This window comes from Wyeomyia smithii, chromosome 1 (assembly GCF_029784165.1).
Source record: "Wyeomyia smithii strain HCP4-BCI-WySm-NY-G18 chromosome 1, ASM2978416v1, whole genome shotgun sequence".
Lineage (NCBI taxonomy): Eukaryota > Metazoa > Arthropoda > Insecta > Diptera > Culicidae > Wyeomyia > Wyeomyia smithii.
In genome coordinates, this window is record NC_073694.1 from 133,700,041 (window position 1) to 133,720,419 (window position 20,379).

Here is a 20,379-nt window from a genome sequence, read left to right on the forward strand (position 1 = left end):
TATAATAGTCCTGAAACTAGTTTACATACTGCAGCGGATATCTAAATGCTTTCAACATCTGTGATCCGTTAAAAGCACCAAGCGCACCCACCGTGAAACTCACTGTTTGTTGCGCAGGAACTTTCTACGGCTAGCACTCTTTCGTACTTTCTTCTGTTCCCATGAAAGCACATGACTAGTGTGCATGCACACGTCGCCCAAGATATGGTTCGTTTCGCTTCGCGTAAGAGGCTTAACCTTAAAAGTAGCTACATTCTTCAACCCGTGCCTGTGGAACATTCACCGCTCGAAATCAACAAACCATCGAGACCCCGCTCATAAACTTGGTGGTGAGCATGCGTGCTAAGATCTCACAGTGCGTAAATGCCGTCTCTGGGGAACTTTTCTTTGGGAGGAATTCGACAAACGATGTGGGGTGTTTGAGCTTTCTAGCGGTACGCTTGTGTGGGTACAGTCGGACTGAGAGTTGCGTGGTAAAGAGAAAGAGCGAATAGATCGTTCCCCATTCAGCTGCGATTACGGTCGATGGTGCGGTTCGGCGGGTTTTCCTTCTTGTGTTTTGGTACACTCTTTCTTGTACCCGCGGCCCGAAGTGAGTTCCCAGTCGGCGTTTCAGCTTTTTCCAGTTCTGTAGAAGACATGTTGGCACTTCGAAAGCAGAATAACCGATCAGATTAGATCGTACCCCGGGCGAAGAAAGAAAGCCTTTCTCCGTCTTCCAGTCCGTGTGTTGCGTCTGCCACTTGGGTACGGCGCGTTCTTCGGTTTAGTCGCGTGTGCAAGCGTGCGTTTCGATTTTTTTTCTAGGGTTTTAAGGTGCCTTGATGCGAATAGTGTGGAAGATCCTGAGTGAAGGGTTGGTTCTAATAGTTCGTGTTTTGTTCTACACAGGACTACAACACCGAACGCTGAGTGACAAACAAGGATAACGGATAGTACAAATGTGAAGGATTTGTTTATTTCAAAAAAAGGAGCCAGCCATTAAAACTAAAAACTAAGTGCAGGATTTTTGGGACATTTATCGCATATATGAGAAGTCAAAAGTGAGACAAAAATGCCTACTAAAGCGAAAATGGCTTTATCGAGATTTGTGATAGCAGCCGTTGATTTGTTGGGCCGTTAAGGTATAGAAGAAAAAAAACTAGTGCATGTTGTTGCTGATATTATCCGCTGCTAGAATCTGCGTGTAAGAAAGGCCAGCAGGAAAAAAGACCAGTCTCCAGAGGCCTAGCAGATCTAAAACAGTTATAAACGAATTCTTGTTTTCTGTGTCACTTCTTCCCCTGTGGGTTCGTGCGTTTTGCTCGGACGAAGCGATCTTCCTCTTGATCATCGTCTCCATTAACTACATCTCTGCAGCCTGTGAAGCAAAAGCTTGGTCGTCAATAGTGAAGTGAACTCTAGTGAAAGAGGAAAATAGACGGAGAGAAACCGTAAATCCAAGCGCAGAGCAGCGCAGTGGAGAAAAAAAGATCGAGTTAAATTAGGACACTGTCGCGTGTGTTCTTTACCTATTTTGTGTACTTGTGTGTGAACTTAAAGACAAAGTGCAGAAACTATTCAAATACGCAGTAGCAGAATAGTCGAAAGTTCCATACATAAATCTGATTTGCAAAAATAAGAAGAAAAAAACCCTTCCCGTTTGTTATCGAAATGTCCCAGACAATGAACACTGGTGGAAATACTATGGTGAATAGTATTGGGAGCAGCATCGGAAATAATCTTGCTACTAGCACCAACGGCCCTGGAATGATCGTTACTAACAACGGGCCCAATAACACGATGGGAAACTCAACGCCAGCCACACCGACCAACAATTGCCAGTCGATCAGATATTGCTGTAAGTATAATATATCTGTTCGTGTTATATTGTAGATTTTTTTATTCAAATATCGAGGAATTATTCCCATTATATTCAGCGTAACATAAAACAACATTCAGTTCAACACGTTGAAGAGAAAGCCAAATAAGTACAATTTTTCAGAATACTCATCTGATCTGTCTCATATAATTTTTATTACTAAATAAAATGAAGAACTCATATTTTAAATGAAATTTTTAAACACAATTTTTATAACAAAATAAACAATTTTGATTGCGTTTGTAGGAATTTGTCAGTAGTTTCCCAATAAAATAACAATAAACTTTTTTTTACGCTCAAAAATCCTGAAATTTCAAAGTTAAAAGTAACAACCTATAGCGTCGGCTTTAAGAATCTTTTTGTATGACATGTAATTTCAGTCGAATAAAAAACTTTTATTTGAAATTATGGCCTTTAAAACAAATGAAACACATATATGTACATATGTACTCATATACACATACACATACTCAAACCCCACCATATCAATGGACATTCATATACTCTCACACATGTATTCGCCTATATGCGTACAAACCAACACAACGATTAATGTCGCAATAAGAAGTTTGATCAAGTTTTTAGCAATTTTAGAAGTCTTTTCATTTGAAAAAGAGCCCAATTTCTCCAATATTCAATAAAAACTCTTACATAAATCACGTTCTCTGGAAAATATGCTTCTAAGCCGGAGTTGGATCACGTTTTTGTCTTTCTTTTAGGAAGATATAAAAATCGGTGCAAGTTTTCGCGAGTTTTCGCAGTGATTGCTATATCTTCCTAAAAGAAAGACAAAAACGTGATCCAACTCCGGCTTAGAAGCATATTTTCCAGAGAACGTGATTTATGTAAAAGTTTTATTGAATTTTGGAGAAATTAACCTCTAAATTAGGCGCAACCTGCTTAATGTCATATGCCATTCGACTCAGTTCAAGCAGCGGACCATTTTTGTGAATGTGTGTATTTACCACTTTCCAATCTCTGCCACTTTTCTAAGAGATGTCATATAATGTCTTGTTACCACTATTAGCTCACCATCAAACAAAAATGTGAAAATGGCGAAACATTAATATCCTTAATATTTGTGGACCAATTTGAACAAAATTAGTGCCAATTTAAATTGTATCTCAAACATGCGTTGGATGTATTTTCGGTTGAGTAATCTTGAAAATATAGTACGACTTTGTTTTATACTGCCCAACGTTTCGTCATTGATCAGTGACATCTTCGGACAATATAAAATATAGTCATTTTACATTTTTGGAACTGCTCTGCAACAGTTGAACTTCTAGTAACAATTGTGTATCTAAAACCTTTTACTACCAATCAAATTAATGTTGTTTAGAAGAGAAATTATTCCTTAACTAATGAATTCCGCATGATTAGACATGTGGTCAAAATGTTACGAAATTACAATTTCAATGAAGCATGTTTGGTGGAGAACTGGTGGTTTGATTGTCAGCTTTTGGTTTACGCTACTTCTCCACCAAATTGTAATTTCTCTAAAACTAGAGATAAAGTTGGTGTCACAGAACGAACTGTAGAGCGGTTTCGACGGTTTAATTCCAGCTAAAAAAAACAATCATGTTAACCCGTTTTTTGTGATAAAATATCAAAATACGGTTTTTGTGATAAACGATCAAAATACAACACTACTTTTAAACATTTCGGTTTCCAAAATGCTATTTTCTACATTTATTTAGACATATACAGGCAATAACATGTAGAACATTCTCTCAACATTCCAATATAAGCAATCAAATTGCTCCAAGTGGTATAGGTGCAGAGTTAGAGCCACTTAAGGAAAAAAAAATAAAAAATGCATACATAGAAAAGTTTTTTTTAATCAAATGTGGCCCTCTATTAACCCATGAAATATTTTCAACAAGGAACCAAACACCATGTTTATGTATATACTGAAATTCCATTAAACAAGTCCTATCCGAATTTATGATCATACTCAAAATCGGTAATATTATTTCATACTTTTTTATTTAACCCTTAGGGTGACTCTTTTTGTCATAGTACTGCCCGAAAATGAATATATGGGGCAGGGAGGATGAAGTTCAAATCGTTACGTAAATTTGATATATTTTTCAAAATTTAAAATTTGGTGGTGGGGGGCGGGGGTGTTAAGCGTCACGTAATTTCAAAGGGAGCGGTCTGCAATTGAAATTTTCAGCGTTACGTAGTGTTCGAACGAAGCCTAACCACCATGCATCTCCATTAGAAAAAGCAATGCAAACATATCAAACGTAAGGGTCTCTCGGGTCGTGAACCTTCTAAAACGACAAAAGACTATCTGTATCATGATGCTACATAATTTAGGAGTTGCATATCTTAAATAACGATTTATTTACTTAATGAAAAAAAATCTAAAATTGTTATGAGCAGTGTGTTATGAAGATTTGTCATTTATTTAAAATATCTGATATAATAACAAATACAAGATGCAATTGCTCATATTTTTGTAAAATAAAAATCTATGCCACTTTTCAAGTAGGTAGGCTCTAAGGCTATTGCGAGCATTGCAATAGAATGCATACGTTCAACTTTCTGCTTGAATATCATTGTTGGACTTACCAAAACAATGAATATATAAAAAATTATTGCAACCTGGTCGCAAAACATTTCTTTTCCTAATAAAAAACTGGTGAATCTCCGTAACAACGATTTAGGAAATTGAAAAAGGACATAACATAAATTGTATTTTTTTTTCAACAATAACTTACTCAATTTTTAATTTAAGGGTGGAAATTCACGATTTATCAAGAATGCACCTGGTAACTGACATTTTTCATAAATCGGGAATTTCCACCCACACATATAGCATAAAAAAAAGTAACTTGTTGTTGAAAATTATAAAATTAAAATTATAAATTCAACATCACTGACAAAGATGCAGATGCAGATGTACTGGAGGGAAAAAAATCTTAGTTATTTAGTCATCGTTATTTAGTCGAGTTTCGAGTTGCATCTGGTAACTAACACACAGGCAGTAGAGTTCCGCTTTGTAGCCGCAAGGTTACAGAGTCCGCTTTGACAAGCGAGTGTTGATAGGTTCGAATCTTAGTAGAACCAAGCCGTTCGTTAGACTTTAGGTGTGGGTTTATTCTCAGGCTCTTCCACACAAAACATCCCTCCTGGTCTAAAACTTTGCTAACATCATAGACTATAGCACCTTATACGCTGTTAGAGTGATAACTTGCAGGAGGATATTATAAGGTCGATAAGGTAGGAAGTAGGTTACTGAGTCTGTAGGAGAAGACAAAAAGCACTATAACACGGAGTAAGTTACTCCTTTATAAGTAACACTGAGAAAGGGTAAAAAAAACAAAATGTGCGAACAGCAAACACGTCCGGATAATGCCAGAAAAGATCAAAAAACTACTGATCGCAGTAAGGTTCATACAAAAAAAAAACGAAAGAAAAAACAAAAAAAAAACAAAAAAGAACATACAGGCAAAGGTTTATTTTGATTGAAAAGAGTCGATAAGATCTATAAGATAACTATTTTGGATTGATTTCGAAATCAGTGGTATTCACATGATAACAATTTCAGATAATTTTTCTAATGTAGATTAAAGGGAAAGTGGGGTTAAATGCGCTCCCTGAGCAGAACGATAAATTTTTGTACGCATTTAATATAAAATGTGCAACCGAAAATTTCTAGCGCATGCTACCAGGTCTTATTAAATATTTTTTATGAAAAAGGAATGCAGCGGGGCAAAATGTGCCAGCATGGGGCAACTTTATGGATTATAGATCAGCGCGGTTAACTTATTACAACATAACTGGATTGACCTATTGATATGTAATAAACAAATTTCTCTATTTTCATTTTCAAGAATAATATGAAAAAGTATGAGATAACTTATAATGGTGGCGCATTTTACGCCCGATTATTGAGAAAAACAAATTTGTCAAAGAAAAGTAATTTTCTACTAATATTTGCTTTTGTTTATCAATACTTATCAATACTTATTATTTACTATTTACTATTATCAATACTTATTATTTACTATTATTTTTTTATTTATTATTATTTTTCCATACAAAAAAAAAACATTAGATTAGTACAAAAAAAGGTCTTCATTCATTTTGAATTTAATTTTCACGGAGCTTTTGATAGAATCATTTTACATTTCATTCGCAAGCTGCTTTATTATTTATATGTATAACTTTCTTTTATCACTTTTCGTCATACGCAGAAACAGATTTCAACTCCAGCATAAAATCTTCTTTGATGAATAATAAGTTAAAAATACCGTTTCGTTCTTATTTCACCCTTTATAGTAAAAAAAGTTATATTTACTGTACGAACGAAGGGCGTCGTTTTACTCCCAGACTTGTTTTATACCATCTTCGCTTATACTCCAGTCACATATTTTTAGAAACTTGGAAAAGAACATGTCGAGTTCTACGAAGATCCCTAAAAAGTCGAATTATATGAAAATCTCTAAGTCATGGCCAAATAACACAAAATGTTACAATGAAACTATTACGGCTTCTATTGTCCCATGCGTATAGCATCTACGTCCGCATTAGTCACCTTGTTATGTCACAGTTGAAGCGAAAGAAGGGGAGTCTAACACATACATTTTATCTTTATATTTTTCTCACAGAGAATAAGGTGAAATTTGGCACAACAAACCAGATGCGCAGTGTCTTTTAGAAAATAGCCCCTTTTTTAATATAAAATTTTTATAAGCGAGCTATGAACATAAAGTTAAATAAGCAGTACATTATTGTTGAATCAGTAAGTTATTTCGATAGCAAACAAGGCAACAACTTACTATAATATTAAAAAAAAAAAACAACAGCTTTTGTCTGCTTGGCTGCGAGTACCTGTAGAACGAGCAAATATTGGTGCACTTTGCTTACATTCTACTGTTCATTCACCGAATCTCAAACCTAGAGCTTCTTTCTGTCTTATCTCGTAAAGGTACCTTATCAGTTTCTATATTTTCTTACCGATTCAATACTGCTCTCAGCCTCAACTTCACCGGCCCCGCCGACTCCCTTCCCATCATCTTCACATGAGCTTCCACTGCTGTTTTCTCTGAGTTGGAAGGTGTTTTCGATTATTTCTGTGGTTAGAATGAACCGTGTAGTCATGTGTGCTTCTATAGCCTACGTATGTTACTGACCGGTTGATAAGCAAAAATCGCTTACGGTAGCATTTCCCTTTGTGAGCTGATATAGTCATACCTTACAGCCTGGTGATTAGATTTTCACGACAGCACAGAACACTTGTTGCCTGTCAACAACCGCGAGAAAGCAAAAGTAGGCAACGTTTCTTTGATACGTACTTACGGTTGTTAATAATTTGTCGCGTTCTACGTACGAAGGTCGATGTATTATCAGCGGGAATGCACAATAGGTGAGCCAACGGTTATTATAGCCGGGTCAATTTGTAAACCTAAATGGTAACCCTAATTTTTGAAGTGCGTTAAAATTTTTATGTTATAAAATGCTTTGTATTTTGATGATACGCATTACGAATAAATATGAGTTACATCATTTAACGCGGTGGTAAAATAAAGTATAATCTTTCTGGCTTCATAACGAGGAGAGAATGTATTGTAAAAGCAAAGCAAAGCCTTGGTGCTACATTCCGATTCGGAACTTGACTTTCTGTTTTTATTATACACAGACTTCGCAGCCAACTGATTAGTGTACAGGACAATTGCGGGGCTAGCGCTACGATCCTACTGACACCGACAGTTTCTCCCAAGTCGAGAGTCGAACCTATGACGACTGGCTTGTTAGGCCAGCGTCGTACCTCGAGACCAACTGGGAGAGAGAATGTATTGTAAAATGCCCAAATTCGAACAAAAACAAAATGGAAACATTTTTTGGATTTCCGCGCGCGTTTTCTGTATTCTATCTTTTGATTTTTGTGGCTAAACTTCAAATTTTTCCTTCAGCATTGAACTGATTACGCAAGTAAAAGTGACAAACTAAATCCACTTAATTCAAATCCACCATGAGAATCATCCTTTGTGTGATAAATTCTTTTGACAGAAGAAACCCGACACCACGGCTGTACACAGCATTCGCATGCAAAAATCAGAAGAGAAAATAGAAATTTTCTCAACCAGCTTTCTTACGTGGCTATCAGTTGCATTTTCTTTTCAACTCGTCACTCTAGAGCCTGCCGCGCGCGCACGTACACACACACCCTACCTGTACGCCACATGCTGCTTTCGCATGTCCGTCTGGTGTCTTGTAAGCTTTGGGTTATTTTTTGATATAACTTTACCATCTCCGCAGAGACCGTAAAGGACAGACAAAGACAGACGGGGAAAACCGCTTCTCCACCCTTATATTAACAGAGACAAGCGCAGAAACAAGCCACTCTGTACACTTTTCGGGAGAAAAGCTTCTCCAAGTAGAAACCTCCCATAAAACTGCTGCAAACACAACGTTGAGGATCAAATGTAAGGTAACAAAAGAAGAAAGAAGGTTTATGTATTTCGAATGGCGAAGCCACTGCTGAGGAGAAATCAGTAGCTGAAGGCATTTCTTGCTGTACGGCTCTACGAATGCAAGTAAGCCCTACGCCGTCTCAGCAATCTTCTCGCAATTGTTGATGACTGTGGTTTGATAACTTGATACTATACCTCTACTCGATCACTAACACAGACCGGTGCAACACATACATAAGGCAGAGGTTAGTGCCTGAGCTGACTCAATGTAGAAGGGGTAATGGCAATCAGCACCCGAAGTTCCGTCGAACCACAGAAGATCGAAAATTGCTGTGGTGGCAGAAGTTGCTGGTTGCCGTTGCGGTGGCCGTAGATCCGGGTCAACTTCTTTCTACTTTCGAACCTTCCCGCGAGATCTGTTTCGTTGCACGGAATTTCACTGGAAAGCTGAACATTTCAGATGGACGCGTGACGACAAGAATGATGCTGTTGGATTTTTTTTCACGTTCCGGATCGAGTGTTGTTCTGGTTACAGAATTAATCATCCAACACAATTTTGTGTACGAAAATTTTCTATTAGGGGATTATAGTATGACAAAAATAGTTCTTGTTTTGTACCTCGATTTAATTATGCTTAGAACTCAAGCACAAGATTTTCCAAAATCAGACAAATAATTAAGTTGTTGATACTGTTTCCTTCGAGAAAACGTGTGTCTAGTTTAACTTCCGGACCCAATTGTTAGCTATTTCGTTATTGGTTAACTCAATCCTTGATATTTTTGGTCGGCTGAAATATTGGTATTTATTATTTGAAAAAATGATTTCCAACGTTTACTTTTAAAAGTTCTTTTTAATCACTTGTTCTGCACTTAACCAACCTTTTTCCAATAATCAAATGGTATTTTTTTGAAGAGAAGGAACCTATATTGCGCCGTAGATCATTGATCGATCGATCGTTTAAGTTGAATTTGCATTTTCCCGCTCACTTTGCGATGCAGTTCCGTGCTGCGTAAACTTTTGATCCCTGCACCTGAAACCTTGAACACTAGTCCTTTACTATAGCGAATAGCGAATCATTGGACATTTTTTGCTCCGAATTTATACAGAGCATATGCGAATATTTCGAAATAACAATTAAAATAAAAAAGAAACATATACTTTGTGCTATGCAGATTCTTACTTCCCGACAATCGAATGCAGCTTCGTCATCAAGCAGTCAATCGATTTCACTCTCGCCAACGCCATCATCTGGTTTCGAATGACGGTGCTAATTAGAATGCAAACAAATTCCGTTCGTCTACCTGGCCAAAGCAACCATCAGGCGGTGAACCTTCACCGATCGCCGTGACACACATTTCTTCCATTACCAAAAGACCTGCTAAGAAGAGGGCCCGTGTGTACAAATGTTCAACCATGGTTGGTACAGGGAACGATTGTAAGGTACCTGTGCGACCACGTGCAAATGCCAAACCTGTGCCAGTCGATTGCCCCACAAGAGGCAAGCGGCATGCACTGGAATAGCGGAAGAGGTGAAAACTTTCACCGAAAGTATTGGAATATTATTAAAGTTTGTTTTGCTTTTTACGACCTCTGGCGGAACGGTTTTAACTTGAAACACGCGGACACATTCATGTGTGTGTTGTTGTGCCGATGCACAGTGGGGAATCGCTGGCCATCGACCTAGAATTGAAAATGCGAATTTCATTTCAGTTATATTTTTCCTATAGTTGTATAGTATTGAAGTGTCAGAATCCAAATTTTTAGAGTAATACAACAAATTTTGAATTTTCTATGATTTTTCAAAGTGTACTGAGTTAGCGTTTTTTGCGTTTTTCTTGAAAAAAATGCAATGTTGCGAAATTTGCTGGAGCCTCAAGGGTAACTTGAATCTTGATGACGTCTAAGAAAAAGTTGTGTGTAAAATAGTGGAGAATAAATCCTCATCATTCTATAATGTATAATTTCATTGTAATACTCAAAAAAAATTAGGCGAAATCAAAAAATTACGTATTTTTTGCATAAAACAGCGTTTAAAGTTTAGACGGCAGGGTTTGGCACTATTGGCACTAGTTCCAAAAGATTGCTTGGAATAAATGCTTCTAAATGCATCTGGTCCGATCCTGCGCAGAGTTGCGCAGAGTACCCTTCTTTTGAAGAGAAACAACGAGTGTTCGGCACATATCAGATTTTATAAATGTAAATTTAAATTGTACACTGCAAACCGTCAAGAGAATAAGAAATGGCTCGCATTTGTTTGTTAATAACAACGTTTTCAAACATGTTTCAGTATAATTGATCACACTATTTTCATATTTATAAGTTAAACTCATCTATATTCCGTTTTTAACGCAGTATCAAAAACTAATCATTGTTTATGTTTTGGATCACCAGCACTGAGTACCAAAACCATGTTTTATGTTTGTATCATACCAGTCACATGTTAAAATAATCGTGTAAACCCAAACCAAGACTTAATAAATCACCTGCTAATTTCTACAATGCAAATAGTGAATTATTATTTTGATTTTAGAAACTGCATTTTGGAAACTTTTCTTGAATGTATTAAAACTGTATTGAAAATGAACACAAATATGAAGATGAAGGTGGAAGTGAATAAAAAAAAGAATTCGATGAAAAAAGCAAAGTAATATAGTCCCTTTTTAAAAAGAAAACATAAGTGATTTTCAACACAAAGCATATTTTTCAATTGATATTTTTTTTATTTTCTTTATAACTGAATGATATTTTCATGTTTTTTTTATTGCATATGAAAGTCTTTCAAGCATCATGCATTTTATTTTGCAAAACATTGAAACCGACGTAAAATTTTCCTCATATAATATATATAAAATACATTGAAATTCCACTAGCATCAAGAGTATGCATTTTCATGCAAAAATAATATCAAATTCGGACTCAGCGTCCCAAAATTACATAAAAACCTTGTATTTTCCATGATTTAAAGACATTTTTTTGCTTGGCCAGCATTTGTATGGAGTCGCCCCACTGTGCGATGCTCGCTGGCTGAGTATGACACATCATCAATTCGGCGCGCCAGCAACCCTTCTACCGTTGATCTTGCGGAAAATATCGTTTTTGTATGCATATTTTGAAAATATATTTCGATTTTGAAAGAACATGTAGAGAGGAGTTTATCTTTGGTGACGTAGTTGTGTAGTTTTGTATGTCGAAAATTACTTCTATATTATTTATAATAATTATTACGAACAAAACAATATTCGATCCTGTATATCGCTAACTTTGTTTGACGATAATTATTTATTTTATTTTTTATATTTTTTTTGCTCTCCACAATTGTTACACGCGAAGATTGAGATCATAGATATCAAACCTGCTACGAAGCTCATTTTTCGTTGGACTCCTACGATCGGGTTCTTATGCCGCCGCTATTATTTTGCTCGCTCTACCCAGTTCGTAGCAAATCCTACCGAAGACTTAAATGCGCTCCATGGTGAAAGTTTTTGGCTGTTGTACTGGTTGCATGTTCCGTTGCCGGTTCGAGGCCCACGCTTTTTCCTGCCGCCAGTTCGCAGAGATATCAGAATTATTGAAAAGATTTGTTTCTTCTAGGTGATCGGCGCTGTTTTTTCTTCGCGGCTGATATCGAGCTCTTTTACGATCTTGGTCGAGGGCTTGTGAAATTTTGAGTAAAACCTGTTTCGGCGATCGATTAGAAAGTGAAACGGCTTCCAGTTATTGCTCATTAACATATCTGTCATAATGCAGATTGTTAGAAAACATACAGTTTCAGTGTGGTGTTAGCTCTTATGAGACGATGCCTTACCTTAAAAAATGTAAGGTCAGTTATCAGATATTGCATATTTAATACTTATTATTTCTTTATTAAGGTGGCTTTCAGTCACAGGCTGGTTCGCCACCAAGACATTTTTAATACAAAGCCAATGCCGTATTCTCCATCGACGTCTTTTATTGCGAAACACACTTCGCTCTCATCCTGTACTAAGCGTTGTTTCTCGTGAGCATCTCAAACAATAGAAATTATTCTGCCACTGGAATGTCCTACTTTCCGACTGGAAAAGCACTTCTTTTTTGGTAGAGCTCGAATGAAAATTATTTATACCAGAGGGCGACCATTCGTCATTTGACCCACTTTCCATACAAGTACCGACAGCCAGTGCTGCTATCTGGTCTCTACCTTTCGCCGCGTGCTCGTACCGTGTTCTTGGATAGACAAAACCGCACCGGAGAAGCTCCCCTCAACAGGTGGTTTTGGTTTGCCTTCTCGTGTGCGCTCGGTTAGTATATAGACAGACACCCCCATAAAGTCAGCAAGCAACAAAATTTCCAATGTCACAATATTCTCTGTTTGTCATGCTCTGTACTGGTATCCACTAAAAACCTCTCATCGCATAGCATGTTGTGCGGTGTTTTCTGCAGTGTACTTAAGTCGTTATTTTGCTAAAAATAAAAATCGTGTTCTATTTTATTGTGAATCTTTCCAACTGCACTGAATTTTTATCAACCGCACACAACCTTAGATTTTAATTTGACAATAAATAAATAAGTTAATGAATCATAAAAAAAAGTATAAGTGCTTCGGTGATGCTTTTTACTTCAGCTCAAGAACATTTCAGAGAAAAATGCAATTGAATTACGCAATTTGTATACTACGTCTAAGATCGTAGAAATCGCTCAAGCGATCTTGGTAAAATCTTTTACTTAGAGTTGAGAGTTGGCTTATTTTCAAATTAATTTAGAACGCTACTTGTCTGTTATGAACATTCTAGTGTAAGCAACGAAACTAAACATGGCGTGTGGATCAATTTTCATTTTCATCCAGATATCGCCTATTAGTGACATCATAACTAGTCACGTTCCCAGTCTCCTCATTTTATGCTCGAAACAGAAACTGATTAGGACAGAATGGATCAATAAGCACTGTATCTTTTTTTTTCTTCAACTGATCACCATATATTTTTATTTACTGCTACACCTTTTTAATGCGATTTCGGTGAAGGTAGCTTGGAAAATGAGTCACAGGATGCGGGCTTAAAGGAACCTAATTCATAGTCACTCCGCTCTTAGAGGCCGTATATATTTTTATTGCTCGTCACTGATTGCGAATTGACTATCACATGACGGATTGAAAATTAAAGTGTAGAACCTGAGCCAATCATATTTGACGAAATTTTTGCTTATATTCTCCTATTCTTCTAACATTATTTTCTTTTGCGATGCTCTTACTTATTTAACTTACGTATCAAAATTCAATGAATATTTCGACATTGTTCTCCTTATAGCTTTAACGCTACAAAAAGCTTTCACATAAAAGTCCCATATTCACAGTTGAAACGATTGGAACCTAAAAAATTGGAAAGAAGTCACTCGAATCACTCTTTGTGCCACGAATAAGTTAGATAAACCTATATGTCTGTGAACATTGAAAATGATCGTTGCTTCATTGCGTAACATCCCGCCAACAAAGTTGTATCATAAATAATTATAGGATATTCTAAACGTCATCAAATTGAAACAACTCGAAAAATTTCCTTGATTTTTTATTAAATTTGAAACGTTTTTGATAAGTAAAAATTTCAAAAATAGCTTTAGCTTTCGTAGTTGCTCCTTCATAATGGATCTGAGCTTGGGATTAATTCTATCATGCTCGATGTACAACTATTCAGTAGCTTCCATTATGCATAGATCGACCTTACGGTCGGATATAAAAAAAAGAAAAGGAGTATTACAATCGTTGTTGCCAGAGACCGAGTTTACATTTGCATCTCCAACGACTGTCACGGAAAGGAATCGTACTTTTATCACAATGGTAATAAAGATTACACTGATCGATAAAATAGAAAAAAAAATCATTTCAAAAGCTCAAACCGGAGAAAAATGAAAGATTATAGCTATTCAAACATTTCTTTGAATTCAACGTATCAACTTACGTGAGAATTTGCCGGGTTCATCGCTTTAACGTTATGTTTACAAGGAAACTCATTCAAGTCTCTGAAAAAACGATAATGGCTTCTTATCAATCTTACAGATCGTTAAGATCCTATGCCGAATCAAGAATACGCCTTCACACAACTCGGTCTTGGGCTGCTGCAACGTGGCCAACCCACTGTAGCCTGCCGTTTTTCATCAGCTTAACAATATCAGCGTGTTTGTATATTTCGTACAGCTCGTGATTTATGCGTCTGCGCCACACCCAATCTTCTAGTTTGCCACCGAGTATTGATCGCAGGATTCTATGCTCGAAGAACCCAAGCGCTCATCGATTGGCCTCCTTCCACATCCCTAGAGCGCCACAGGGAAGATCAAAGTCCTATGGAGCGCAAATTTCGCACGGATCTGTAGGCTACGAGACCTAAACTGGCTATGCAATACGTAATAAGCCCTCTCCACCGCAGCACCAACTTCCACGGAACTACCACGCTCTCTACTTCGTTTTGGCAGTGTTTATGGTGAGTCCACTTCTCGCAGCTTCCCTTTCGAGAGCCGTAAAGGTCTCCTCCACTGCTCTACGGTTAACACCAATGATACCAATGTCGTCCGCGAAGCCTAGAAGCATATGGAACTTCGTGCCGCTTCTCTGCACACCTGCCCTTCGTATTGCAGGGTGGCCACTCAATCGGGAAAACGGGAAATGCGGGAAAAAGTCGGGAATTGAATTACATCGGGAAAAATGCGGGAAAAAGTCGGGAATTTTTTATTTAATCGGGATTTTGTTACCAAGATTTTTTCAAAGTATTGTGTATGATGCAATTACAAATGATGGAGAAGTTGGAAGTGCAGGACTGCAAGTTGGTCCCTTAAAAGTCACATTTTTCTCCAGCAGTCAATTTTTTAACCAAAACGTCACTAAACTTACTTTTTTTTTTGACCCGCTGACCAGCTTATCAGTCCTGCTTTTCAAATGAAATAAATGTTGACACCAAATGTCTTAGAATAGCATAAAACATGTTATCTATAAAAATTGAATGGACTCTGTGGGACTTCTCAAGATGGTAAAGCGAATTGAAACCGGGGTCGAAAACCGGTCCGGAGTCTGGGAATGGAAGTTGCCAGTTTATCGAAAAAACGTTTTTAGTGAGAGAATCAATCATAAATTCTAATATGTACAATATAAACTGTTTCAATTTCTAAGAGCAATGCAAAATAAGATTCACTGTACAATCTTACTAACATTACTAGTTACTAGTAGTTATTTGAATTAACAAATTGAGGATTAAATAAGTGACACACAGTTCTGATTCTCCAGTTTTCCAAATAGATTTTTATTTCAGATTGTCTTTTTGAAGAAATATTTGGCGAGCTCTAGCGAAACTACCTACCATTTCCGCTTAGAAACTGAATGCTGGTGTAAATTTGGGTTTGGGACGAACTTACTATGCGGAGCAGTTAATTGAAAAAACATTACAAACTTGACACAAAATAGAGCAAACATTATTTAGGAATTTTTTGAAAAACTAATTTTTTTACATATTTCAAATTCGTATTTTTTTCTGTAAATTATACAATTTGAATGTATAAAAACTATTTTCGATGTAAATACAATCAGAAATTTTCTTAGAAAACAGCATAATTGTTTGCGAGGTTTTTCAAGAAAACATTTTATTTATTTTATTTGTTGCTGCATACGACTTTTTACATGCTTTTTGTTTGCAACTGATCTTAGGGTACGACGCTGGCCTAACTAGTCAGTCGTCGTAGGTTCGTGTCTCGGCTCGAGAGAGACTGTTAGTGTCTGCAGGATCGTAGCGCTAGCCCTGCAATCGCCTCGCGCACTAAACAGTAGGCTGCTCAATCTGTGGCCAATAAACAAAAATACTTTAAATATTCTAAAAGCCAAAATAATTAGCTTGATTGGTGTGATGTTTCCGGCAAAGCTGTAGATGGTAGTTCTATTTAAAAAATTGATTGAATATCTTAAAAAGCTTATTTTCTGAATTCTAAGTTGTCAAATGTTACAACGTTGATTGTTTGAACACCGAAGAAGTTAAAATTTCTGAAGATTTTTTTTCGAAACCAGAACGATTTGTTTGATTGACGCGATGTTTTCGGCAAAGTTGTTGGCAGTAGTTGAATATTAAAAATATTCTAAATTAAAATTTTAAAGAGCTGATTTTTGAAAAATCTTATTGTATTTTACAAAAACTGCATAATGTAAACTGAACATTGATGATCATGGAGAAATAAAAACTAAAAATTCCTTAGAAAAAATCCTAATAAAAAGGATTTAGGAAAGTTTCAGGAAACATTTTTTTTCTTGAAAAGTTCAAAAGAAATTAAAAATAAATTTGTTTCCTTTTCAACGGTTTCTGCAAGACATGTTCGTGCAGTAAAGGACTTTTAATTTGAAAAATAATAATTTAAGATCTTTTTTCTGATTTCCAGGTTATCTTTTTAAGTTTCGAAATCACTTATTTTGAAATGTTGGTCCCCAATATCATTTTTTCTATCAGCTTGACCATTTTGAGCGCTGGATGCAAACAAGTTGAAGATGTTGGCAGATGACCATAGAGATGCAACTTTGATGGACTAACAAATCAAAACGCTGAAAAAGTTGTGAATTCACTTCTGAAAAGTTTAGAATCTATGTAACGCGTGATAGACGAAATACAGTTAAATCGCAGTATTTTTCCTGAACGTAAAATATCATTATCTTTAATTTAAGAAAAGAAAACGCAAATCCATGTCACAAGTTTTGTTCCCTAAATAATCAATTAAATCAAAAAATTTTCTACTCTTAGGTTAAGTAGTTTTATTTTCACATTTAACTTCCCATGACTTTTTCCGATAATTTGAACAACGGAAAAAAAATTGTACGCAAAGTGCTGTTTTGTTTGTTGTTATTGCCCTAATAGGTTGTTATGCGTTGAATAAAAACGGTGCTTATATCATATTTTAAGAAGACAGATAGACAAACATAATGAATGCACAAAATAGCTTACACGTTTATTGACTGCTTAATGGAAGATTTGCAAATTTGAGAAAATCGCAAAAATTTTATTTAACCTGTCTACCATGAAAAGGCAAAAGTTGCATTTTATGTAACTAACCAACTGTTTGTGTAGAATGTCCCGAGAAAATTCGGTAGAAATGATATGAGCTGTTACTTCCAATTTAGGGTCTAAAAATTGACGTTCAGCCGTCGATAGAACAAAACCTAGTTACCGTTTCTGACAATCGGGAATTTCTTGGAATCATGCGGGAAAAAGTCGGGAAAAATGCGGGAACTCGGAAATGTAAAATAAGTGGCCACCCTGCAGTATTGCACCTCCTAAAGCTATGTTGAACAGCAAGTTCGAGAGCCCGTCACCTTGCTTCAGACCATCTAACGTATCAAATGCGTCCGAAAACTCGCCCGCTGTCCTGACGCATATTATTTGTCAAGTTACAAATGAAAAAATATCATCTAACAATGTTCAAAAAAATGTTTTTGAATGAATCTTCGTTAATGGACAAAAATTTCACAAGCATTCGCCGGCTCTTACTCTTCTATAAATTTGTATTTCAAGGAATTTACTCTTTCGATATTATGCAGGTCACGATTATTTAGAGATCGAAGATAAAATGGAATAGAGATAAAAATGTTAAATTCTTGTTGGGCAATTTATGGTAATCATATTCAAAAGATAAACCTTCAATCACCATCAGCAGCATTGCAGTTTTTCCTTGATTGCACACGAATAAATATGTACGAATAGAAGTGTACCGCTGCAATACGAATAGTACCGCTGCAGTACGAATTAAAGTGTACCGCTGCAATCATAGACGACGAGAGACCTGCGGCTCTCTGCTACACATGAACGGCGCTGTTGCTTTCACCACCATGTTTTCTTTCAAGACATCAGTTTTTATTACGTTCTAACAGCAGATGATGATTGATAAAGAGAGTCAAGAGCTGAATGACCCCTCAGGTTAAAGGCTCTATAATAAAAATCAATCAATCAATCAATTGATAAAGAGAATATCAGAGGGAATGGTTGGTGTCTATTCTCGTTGACTGTGCATGTGATTAGTTCTTGTTCGCGTAAATTTATCCTTGAAACTTTTTATCAATTTTCAGCGCTGAGAAATGAAATAATAGTAATAAATAGCGTATTACAGAATTGTTCAACATTTTATCTATCCAACAACATATTGGTTATTGTTATCCTTCATGTGGTTATGCTGTAATTATCGTTTGAAATCTGACGCAACATTTGCCAGTTTCATTTCCTTCTCCACAGAATGCATCTCAGTATAGAAAACAAAGACGTAGTCACCCGTCAAAACGGTTTGAATCATAATTTTCAAAGTACAGTAATCGAACTGTACTGTACTGTTTTTTTTCGTTAGATTCATTAATTACTTTCAATTTAATATTAGAGCAAGATCGCGCCAAATGACCGATGGTCGAATATCGACCATTTTTGATTTGAATGAAACTTTGCACACGTATTTGGCTTAGTAAACTGAGCATTTTTCATAGATGGAGAGATTTTTTACACCCATGAGTTACATTCTAAAAGGGCGTATGCCTTTTGGCATAGGTATATTCGAAGCATTGTAGCCCAGAAACCGTTGGTTGTATAGAAAAACTGTCTGATAATGAATTGTAGGGAATTGAAAATGCACCATAAAAAATATATACACTGTACAAAAAAAAATTTTTTGACCAAAAAAAATTAAAAATAAACATTAAATTTCAATTTAAAAAAAAAGAGTTGAATTTTTTTTAATTTTTTTTAAAGAAGCTTGACGTTAATGCGCAACTTTTCAAAAAAAGTCCAGGATGGAAAAATGAAAAGTAGTTTTTCTATGGTAGATTAATTTTTTTATGAAAATTCTAGTTGAAACATTTTCCAAAATATTTGTATTCTGATGATTTTAAAAGATGCAGAGAGTCATTTTGAATCAAAAAGCTCTTGGTAGCAAAAATTCTAAAGGCATCGGTTTTCGAGTTATTTTAAATTTAAGCTCGAAAAATTATTAATATTTCGGAAAATACACGTTTTTCTTAATTTGTCCATGGTTCTCCAGCAAAAACCATACGTTCGTTGGAATGCTTGATCAAAAATATACAATTCATTCTTTGACAACAAAACGATTGGATAAATAACTCAAGCGCTAAACCTTAGCCTACCTACACGTTCCCCCTTGCCGAATGTTTTATAAAAAACCTAAATTAATCCACCTAGCGGTCAGACCCAGCCTTTCTCATTCAATTTTTTATTTGTAAAAATAGATTTACATGAACGCTTCAATCCAATAAATGTATGTTCACTCTTAAGGTTCTAAAATATTGATGTTGTAGTCTTTACATATAAAAATGCAGTCATGTCTGTCTGTCTGTCTGATCCATATAGGCCCGAGAAACTACCGAACCGATCGACGTGAAAATTTGTATGTAGGGGTTTTTGGTGCCGATAAAGCTTCCTATGATAGTTTGAGACCCCTCCCTTTTCTGGAAGGGAGGGGTCCCATACAAATGAAACATAAATTTCTGCACAACTCAAGAACAAACCAAGCAAATGAAACCGAATTTGGCATGTGGATATTTTAAGGGGTAACTAATATGTCCATAATAGTTGGATGAAACACAAATTTGTGCACATCTCGAGAACTAATCAACCAAATGGAACAAAATTTGACAGGTAAATGTTTTTAGTGGTAACAAATATGTACATAATGGTTTGAAACCCGACTCCCTCTTCTATAAGGGAGGGATCCCATAAAAATTAAACACAAATTTTGCACAGCTCAAGAACCAATCAAGAAAATACAACCAAATTTGGTATGTGAATGTTTTTAGAGGAAACAAATATGTCCATAATGGTTTGACGCCCCTCCCTCTTCTGGCAGTATATGTTTCTTCACAAATTTCTGCACATCTCGCGAACTGATCAACTAAATGGAACCATATTGGTAGGTGAATGTTTTTAGTGGTAACAAATGTGTTCCATAATCGACCTCAGACAACATTTTGGATTGTAAGATGGCAACTTCCGGTTTCTGGAAAATAGCCGAAAATGGCCGATTTCCACTCAATATAATAATATCCGGTTCTAAAATAAAACACAGGAGCTAAAATCGACCACAGATAGCATTTTAAATTCT

General features: G+C 36.1%; 1 protein-coding gene across 10 annotated transcripts in view; it reads left to right on the forward strand.

Moving 5' to 3' along the window:
* LOC129724574 (probable serine/threonine-protein kinase cdc7) overlaps nucleotides 1-20,379 on the forward strand; it is a 108,504-nt gene that overhangs the window by 22,793 nt on the left and 65,332 nt on the right. For 7 of the 10 annotated variants that reach the window (XM_055679618.1, XM_055679578.1, XM_055679611.1 and 4 more), the window contains exon 2: nucleotides 892-1,840. In XM_055679618.1, coding sequence (XP_055535593.1) covers nucleotides 1,654-1,840 — 187 coding nt within the window. In that variant the 5' untranslated portion in view covers nucleotides 892-1,653. Of the gene's footprint in view, nucleotides 1-561; nucleotides 1,841-20,379 lie in introns of those variants that run through there. The other 3 variants (XM_055679603.1, XM_055679635.1, XM_055679571.1) reach the window with 3 other exon arrangements.